Source organism: Ochotona princeps, chromosome 17, assembly GCF_030435755.1.
Source record: "Ochotona princeps isolate mOchPri1 chromosome 17, mOchPri1.hap1, whole genome shotgun sequence".
Taxonomy (NCBI): Eukaryota; Metazoa; Chordata; class Mammalia; order Lagomorpha; family Ochotonidae; genus Ochotona; species Ochotona princeps.
Genome location: NC_080848.1, coordinates 39,875,015 through 39,883,152, shown reverse-complemented (window position 1 = coordinate 39,883,152; position 8,138 = coordinate 39,875,015). Strand labels below are relative to the sequence as shown.

Below are 8,138 nucleotides of genomic sequence, written 5' to 3'. Positions count from 1 at the left end.
AGGGAATGGTGTCTCCGTGTGTCTGGGAAAGGGGTCTGTTCTGTTCCAAGTCACACCTTTCCTCTTGTGGAAACTGCGCCAGGGGACGTCACCTTACCTTTCTGCCTGCCTCCCCTGAAGCCAGTGCAGCCCTCACAGGGGGGAAGATAGCTAACTCCTTCTGGGACCTGCCCAACAGGGACTGTCTCTGCTACTTAAGAGGAACGTCTTATTGTCTGAGGATTAAGACTTTATAATCACATGAGATTGTTAATGTCCCTTTTATCACTGTTATCGTTACTGCCCATAAATAATGAGGATCTAGTCCTCACTGTACCTTCGTTAGGGCTTTGGACACAGGCTGACATTCCTATGCGAAGATGCTGGACACTCCTTTTCATCACCCTAACGCCACACTGATACCTTTGTTATGTTCATTAAGCTCCTGTGGATCAGGTTCAACATCTTTTTCTTCCTCTTCTCCCATGGTGAACTGTACCCAAGGGATGCATCATGGAACTGTAATGGAAATTAACATGTTCATAGGTGCAAACAAGTCCTCATGCATGCACGACAAGAATGGACTCACAACAAAATGACTGACAATCTCCCACACTGCTGGGAGACACCCCAGTGGCAGCATGATGGACTTGTGCTAATTCACAAAAGACACCCATTGTAAGCCTGGAGGGGAGGGAGGGAGACCCCAGCGCCAACTAAACTTCATCAAAAAATAGGAAAACTGAAGATGTTCCTCTTAAACATGTCCTGACCTTTTTGTTCTCCATGGCTTTGAAAGTACTCCTCGATTAAGAGGAAAGTTAAGAAGGGGAGGTTGAAGGCCCGGCGGCGTGGCCTAGCAGCTAAAGTCCTCGCCTTGAACAGTATCCCATATGGGCGCCGGTTCTAATCCCGGCAGCTCCACTTCCCATCCAGCTCCCTGCTTGTGGCCTGGGAAGGCAGTGGAGGACGGCCCAATGCATTGGGACACTGCACTCGTGTGGGAGACCCGGGAGAGGTTCCAGGTTCCCAGCTTCGGATTGGTGCGCACTGGCCCGTTGCGGCTCACTTGGGGACAGAAGATCTTCCTCTCTGTCTCTCCTCCTCTGTGTATATCTGACTTCGTAATAAAAATAAATCTTAAAAAAAAGGGGGGGGGGGAGGCGGTTGCAAGAAGCAGACACAAGGGACCACTAGCAAGCAGCACATTTTGCGCCTCCTTATCTGGCAATGCAGTTCCAATTCGATTGGTATGTAAAACTCGGGAGCAGGAAGGCACAGAGAAAAAGCACACTTTCCATTCAAGGAGTTCAGCTGGTAACCCCTGGAAAGCATGTGCAACCAAGCGGTCAGCTCATTCAACGCCTTCAACACGCTGCACCAGGAAGGCGCTCCCCGCAACACTTCTAGTAAGCCCGCGGCCAGCCACAGGGCAACCTCAGCTGGCTTGGAGCCAGCCTTCCTGTGAAGTTCCTGTCTCCACTCCTGCAAGGGGAACAGGTGTGCAAACCCCCACGGCTGCCGCAGAGTGCTGGGAAGAGGAAGAGCTTCTGGCTTCGCTGCTCGGGGGAATTCAGGCCTGGGACCCAGGGTGGCCAGGAGCTACCAGAGGGCAGCTTGGATTCCGGCTCTCAGATCACCTTCCAGGATAATTAAAAACAAACCTCAATGTCTGGTGCCATGGCACAGTAAGTTTCAGCCTCCACCTGCAGAGACAGCATCCTCCCTGAGCACCAGCTGTTCTACTTCTAATCCGGCTCCCTGTTCACCTACCCGGGAGAGCAGTGGAGGACGGCCCGTGTACCTGGGCCCGTGCCGTCCACACAGGATACCTGGAACAAATTCCTGGCTTTGGACCAGCCGAGCTCTAGATGATGCAGCCACCTGGGTAGTGAACCAGTGAATGAAAGATCTGCCTTTCAAATAACAGTAAGTATATTTTTAATATTTGTTATCATTGGAAAGTTAGATTTACAGTGAAGGAGAGACAGAATCTTCTAACTGCTGGTTCACTCCCCAAGCAGTCGCAACAGCCAGAGCTGAGCTCATCTGAAGCCAGGAGCCTCTTCCAGGTCTCCCATGCGGGTGGAGGGTCCCAAGGCATTGGGCCGTCCTTGACTGCTTTCCCAGGCCACAAGGAGGGAGCTGGATGGGAAGTGGAGCAGCCAGGATATGAACCGGTGTCCATATGGGATCCCAGTGCGTGCAAAACGAGGACTTTAGCTACTAGGCTACTGCACTAGGCCCTCAAGTAACAAAATATCTTAAAAACTACAACCAAACGCTAACCTCGATGAAAGCCTTCCTCCCAGTGCTCCTGGGATGGCGCCTGAACCCCTCTGTGTCCCTCCAGGGTCTAGTCCAGCACCCTCCTCTTCTTTCCCAGACACACTCCTACTGCCCCTGGACCCCAATGCAGCCCCTCCCTGCCCTTTCCCGGGCTGAGCCTCAGCTGAGCAGGGTACTTCCTCAAGCTGACTCCCAGGTGCATCTGAGCTGGGCAAGGGGCTCCTCTGTTCTCCTGGAACAGCACTCACATCCCAATTACTGAGCAACTCCGTCACCACTAGCACGCTAGTGCGAGTTACTTTTCAAGCAGACAACACGCACCTTGCTCCAAGACAACCCTCCTGCAAAGAAAGGATCATGGGTCACCAGAAACAGACAGTCCCGCCCGGAAACATGCCCAAGTGTGGCAGGGATTTGCTTTTCTCCATGGGAAACCCACCGCAGTGTGGTCAGGTGGAGGAGAACTCAAAGACATCACTCCCACCTGCGGAGAGCCGGGCGGGGCGGGAGGGGCAGCTGCTGCTGGACCAGGGGCGTTTAAGGTCATCGCTGAGCTCCCTGGGGGAAGCCGGGAGGTGAAGCCAAGCACCCCCCGGGTGAGGTAGGGTGCAAGGGGTCCCAGGCACGATGCCTGGCGTGCAAGGAACACGTCACGACGCCCCGAGGGACCAGTCCCTAGGCTGTTTCCGGGGGCTTCTGGCCCCTCCCTGGAAGGCAGGCCAAGGTGGCTCTCCAAAGAGACGCCAGGTGCAGCTGTGCCCGGCCCCGCGGCCAAGCGGGAGGATGCGGGGCTGCTCGCGCGTGCTCGCGGGACACCCGCCCAGGGAGCAGAGAGGTGCACCGAGCGGCTCACACTGCATTTAATCTGAAGAGCATTACAGGCGCGTGGTCTCTGCCGGCGAGCAGCACAGCCGAGCGTCCGCGGCGCCCGGCTCAGTACACGTGCACCATGCCGTAGAGGAAGGTCCAGAAGAGGACGTAGGTGAAGAGGCCGCCCACCAGGCCCCCCGTGAAGAGCGGCCTCCGCGACTTGAAGTACTTGTTCCACCGGCGGCCCGCCTTGAGGACCAGCAGCAGCGACAGCAGCACCGAGGCCAGCAGGTAGAAGACGAAGCCGTAGAGGCCCGTGAGGCCCAGGATGCCGGCCGTGGCCCCCGACAGCGCCGACACCGACGTCCGGCAGTAATCCAGCACCGCCGCGTTGCCGCGCACCGCCGCCTCGCTGATGAACGGCGGCCCTTCCCGCCGCGCGGCCACCGCGGCCATCGCGGCCGTCCCGCCGGGCACGCCGAGCTGCGGGCGAGGGCGGAAAGGCGAGTTACGAGCGGCGCCCGCGCCTCCCCCCACGGCGCCGAGGAGGCCGAGTTCTCCGGCCGAGGACGCGATTCTCAGCCGGGCCGGCCCGCTTACCTGGAACGCAGCGGCGTCTTCCCCTCACACGGGAAGCCTCACGGAGCCCCCGGGCGCCATCTTGCGCTGGAAGAGGAGGAGGAGGAGGAGGGCGCGGGGGGGGGATGCCGCGGGTGCGCATGCGCCCACACCAGCTCCGCCCCTCGCGCCTGCGCACTGGGCACGCTCCCGCTTCCCCCCGCCCTCCTCCGGACGCACCGGGGACTTCCGAAAGCCGAGCGGCGCTCCGGCTTGTGATTGGCTGGCGGCTTGTTGACTATTCATGAGGGGGCGGGCCCGGCCGGGGTGCCTTTGTTAAGCGGAGCGGGCGCGGCCGCGGGGATCCCAGCTGCGCTGCGGGGCTTTGGTGGTGCTGGGGGACCGGATCGGGGTCGCCATGTCCTACGTCCCGGGCCAGCCGGTCACTGCCGTGGTGGTGAGTGCGCTCGCGCGGGCTCCTCCTCGCCTCGGCTTGCTCCATTTCGCAGAGCGGTAAACTGACACCCAGCAACGAGTTGGGACTCCTGCAAACCCCGCTGCCTGGGAGCTGGGCGCCTCCCCGGGACTCCGGACCGAGGCCAAGTCCGGCGCGGGGAGGACGGAGGAGAAAGGGCTCCTCGTGGATGCGGGAGTCCGGGGAAGCCGTCCCCTGCGAGGGTCCCGGTGGCCCCAGCTGGGCAGCCGCGGGGGGCGGGCGCCCGACGTCCGTGATTCGTAGCCTCTGGAATGAGGAAGTGCTTCCTGCGTTCCAGCCTGCGCCGCCGCCTGGGGGGAGCGAGATTTGGGGGGTGGGGCTGGCCCGAGCCTCCGCCGCGGCCCTTCTCCCTGCAGCCTGAGGCCCCCTACTCCCCTGCCGCCCACTCCCGCGCACACCCTCAGGCCTTGAGGCCCAAGTGCAGGATTCCCACCTGGCACTGGTCGGTCGTGCTTCCAGGTGCTGTCAGGACAGGCAGAGGGAGGGCAGCCGACTCCTACACGACCCTGTCCCAGCGGAACAGGTCCTGGAGGTCCAGCCCTGGGACAGAGGTGGAGCGGCGGGGTCCCAGAAAGAAGTCCGGGCTCGCCCAACCCTGGAGGAGGCAGCCAGTAAGGACCCAGGTCTCCCGCCCGGCTCCCTAAGCTTTCAGAATATGGTTAGAAATGCCTGTCCCACAGATCAGAGGTCCCAGCCCACAGGTACCGGTGCTGCCATCTCCCCGGGGTAAGCTGAGGGCTCCTGCAGCCCGGCTGCTGATAAAGGTGGCCTGGGAGGGTGAACTTGAGCAAACACAGCTCCCCTCTGACAGCTGTCCCAGGCCTCACTCTGCCGGCCCCAGCCTGGCTCAGCAGGGCCCAGCTGCTCAAAGACTAGAGGTTGGTTTTACTTCCAAACTGGTTAAAAGGGGGTGCAAGGGAGAAACCAGAGGGCACCCTCCTCCCTGACTTCATCCAGCAAGGCAGTGCCAGGGCCGTGTCTCCCAGCCACAGGGCTTGGGTACTTTTCTGACCTCGAGGGTGGGTGCTGCAGGAGCTGTTTGGGGTACCAGGACCAGGGCCTGTCTTCACCCTGTGTCTTCCTTCAAGCTGTAGGACGGAGGCCCCCAGCTCTTCAGTACCAGGACCTGCCTGGGCTGGGTGGCGCCCAGCGTCTCCCTGTCTCCACCCTAGCTGACCTCTGCCTCCTGGACGCCTTCCTGGTTGCTCCTGGCACTCCACCCCCACCTGCTGCTCCTCCTGGGTCTGAGGGATGCTGTGTTCAGTCACCCCTCTCCCACAGGAGCAGTCTCCAAAGTCCTGGCTTCCATTCCGGCTGGTAGAGTGGGTTGTTCTAGCCTCCAACGTGACCATGCCCTGCCCTTGTCCCCAGGAGGTTCAGGGTCAAGGTCAGGCAGCAAAACACCTGCTCACCATGGAGACCTGGCGCCCACAGTGCCGTCTCGGTGAAACTTCCTCAGGTCCAGAGCGCGTCCCCGTTTGCTCCCCGCTGCTGCCTTACAGCTCTCAGCCTTGACCTGGCATGGCTCCTGGTGGTGACCTGCTGAAGGGTCTGGGGACCCTTGTCCCAGAGCCCCAGAACACTTCTTGGCCTTCTGTATGGGGTAGGAGCAAGGCTTGTGCCTTCAGGAGACCCCCCCTCCACCCCAGGACATGGGCCTTCCTGATCTGGCCGGATGCAGGCTGAGCCCCGGCTTACCTTCCAGCTGCATGTCCTGTGCTGTAGGTGGCCGTGTCACAAACGCCCATGTCATCCGCAGGCTTCTGCTCCGCTCCCTTGGCCAGGAAACTTTTCCATCCTAGTCTGATCTATAGTTTTTCCCAGTGCTTCCTTCCTGTCTTGTCCTTCCCTGGGCTGGCTCACAAACAGGAGCTGTAGCTTTCCAGGGCCAGGCCCTTCCCATTCTTTATCCTTCCTAGGGGAGGTGGCGCGCTTAGCCCATAGCAGCTCTAGAGCCCTGGCTCATGGGCCAGGAGGGGCTTGGTACATGGGTGTGGCCAAGCCTGGTGCCTAAGGGGGATCAGTCTGCCATGTGCAAGTGCAGCCCCCAGCCTCCTAGGCTGGTGCCCAGCTGGATTGCTGTAGGCCACTCTGGGCTCCCACCCCTTGGCATAGCTCCCAGCAGGCTGCTAGGGACATAAACCAGATGCCTGCTCTCCACACCCACCTAAGCCAGCGTGCTTTTTTTTGTTTGCCAGCAACGAGTTGAAATTCACAAGCTGCGTCAGGGCGAGAACTTAATCCTGGGCTTCAGCATCGGAGGCGGCATTGACCAGGATCCGTCCCAGAATCCCTTCTCAGAGGACAAGACCGACAAGGTGAGAGCAACAAGATGGTGGCACCGCGGCCCGCGCCTGTGTGCAAGGGCAGATCCGGTTCTCTCAAAATGGTCCTAAGAGGGGCCAGAAAATGATCTGCTGTGAACGAGTTGGGGTGTCAGGGGAGGTGGGGAATGGGCCTCCTAGGGCTGCCTGGAAAGTTCTGCTCAGGCAACCCAGAGGGGGGTGTCCCTCAGCAGGCCTGGGGTGTGTGTGGGCAGCTCTGCTCCTTCTTGGCTGTTGTGGCATAGGCTGCACCAGCTGTGTGTGCTGGGGGGGCCGGACACAGGGACAGCTGTGGCTATACCATGCTGGACCGACCCCGTGTATAAGAGACCAGTCCGGTGGCCATCACGGGGCCTGACCTGGGTTCCTCTTTCCAGGGCATTTATGTCACACGGGTGTCTGAGGGAGGCCCTGCTGAAATTGCTGGCTTGCAGATTGGAGACAAGATCATGCAGGTAACAAATGTCCCAAAGAAAGAAACAAGATTGGGGCCAGAGGGCTTGAAATACTTGGGGGGGGGGGGGCTTCCCCTGCCTCCCCTGCCTCCCAGCTGGGAGGAACTTACCCTAGCCCTTCAGAGCTTGTGCTGGCAGTTCCCGGGAGGAAGCTGGCTGGGTCCTCTGTGTGCTCCAGGGTTGTCAGGTTCACGGGTGACCCAGTCCCCTAAAGCCCTCAGCCTCCAGATGCCAGGGAAGTGAGATGGCTTGTTTCTCTCTGTGGGCCAGGTGAACGGCTGGGATATGACCATGGTTACACACGACCAGGCCCGGAAGCGGCTCACCAAGCGGTCGGAGGAGGTGGTACGCCTGCTGGTGACGCGGCAGTCTCTGCAGAAGGCCGTGCAGCAGTCCATGCTCTCCTAGCAGCCCGCTGGGCTCCCCAGCTCGCGCCTATTTGTACAACGCCACCACTTCCCACGCTCTGTCTGCCCCTCATCCTGGCTTCTGCTGAGCGCCAGGCCCCAGCTGCTCCCAGAGGCCTGACCCTGCCGCCCCTCCCCACTCCCACCCCATGCTTCTGGGGTCAGCTTGCTCCCATGGACGCTGAGGGCTGAGCAGAAGCATCTAGAGCCAGGTGGTCACCAGGCTGCCGTGATCCTAGGCTCAGCCCCAAGACCAGGTGCCCAGAAACATGGAGAGCTGCCAAAGATGGGAAATACCCTAAGGGGGATGGGGGGATTTCCCCATTCTGTCCTGGCTGTGGGCTAGGCCCAGCCTCCCGTGTCATCTCCGCAGTGCCTGCGCCCCAACTCTTCCATGTTGCCCATCAGGGGGCTGGCCGCACGGTGCCAGAAGCCTGCCTGGGGAGGAAGGCAGGTGGCTCCTGAACCCCGACTCCCTGCTCCCCCAGCTGTGTCTGCCTGCAGGATCTGGCCGAGGTTCAAGGCTGACATCTCAGGATTACTCCATACCTGTGGGTTTAACTTTTGTATTTTTTTTAGTCACAACTTTGATACAGAGCCTTTTTCTCTTACTGTTTGGAGATGCCAATTCTGCTTTGTAAGTTACTAATTCACATCTGGGGCAGCCCTGAGCAAGCGGACCAGCCTCCATGGCTGCTGTGGAAGAGGGGTTGGAGACTGCTGTGCCTACAGCTGACGTCCATGCCCAATAAATAGTACTGGAATGCATGAGGGCTCTTTGCCAAGGCACAGGGGGTTGGTGTGCGTGTGCAGGTGGCTC

General features: G+C 60.2%; 2 protein-coding genes across 2 annotated transcripts; one reads left to right on the top strand and one right to left on the bottom strand.

Annotated features, from left to right (window-relative positions):
- Window positions 1-3,112: 3,112 nt before the first annotated feature.
- Window positions 3,113-3,792, bottom strand: EMC6 (ER membrane protein complex subunit 6). The gene is made up of 2 exons (XM_004593981.2): window positions 3,679-3,792; window positions 3,113-3,561 (listed from the first exon to the last, which is right to left on the bottom strand). The coding sequence occupies exon 2, from the start codon at window positions 3,532-3,534 to the stop codon at window positions 3,202-3,204; it is 333 nt and encodes a 110-aa protein (XP_004594038.1). The 5' UTR covers window positions 3,535-3,561; window positions 3,679-3,792; the 3' UTR covers window positions 3,113-3,201.
- Window positions 3,793-3,934: 142 nt separating this feature from the next.
- Window positions 3,935-8,086, top strand: TAX1BP3 (Tax1 binding protein 3). The gene is made up of 4 exons (XM_004593979.3): window positions 3,935-4,093; window positions 6,331-6,450; window positions 6,834-6,911; window positions 7,182-8,086. The coding sequence occupies exons 1-4, from the start codon at window positions 4,055-4,057 to the stop codon at window positions 7,317-7,319; spliced, it is 375 nt and encodes a 124-aa protein (XP_004594036.1). The 5' UTR covers window positions 3,935-4,054; the 3' UTR covers window positions 7,320-8,086.
- The last annotated feature ends 52 nt before the right edge of the window (window positions 8,087-8,138 follow it).

Bases quoted from the DNA above. Each gene is read 5' to 3' on its own strand.
- TAX1BP3 (XM_004593979.3), top strand. From the start codon at position 4,055: ATGTCCTACGTCCCGGGCCAGCCGGTCACTGCCGTGGTG. The intron at 4,094-6,330 runs GTGAGTGCGCTC...TTTGTTTGCCAG, and splicing joins AGCCGGTCACTGCCGTGGTG to CAACGAGTTGAAATTCACAA. The intron at 6,451-6,833 runs GTGAGAGCAACA...TCCTCTTTCCAG, and splicing joins CAGAGGACAAGACCGACAAG to GGCATTTATGTCACACGGGT.
- EMC6 (XM_004593981.2), bottom strand. From the start codon at position 3,534: ATGGCCGCGGTGGCCGCGCGGCGGGAAGGGCCGCCGTTCATCAGCGAG.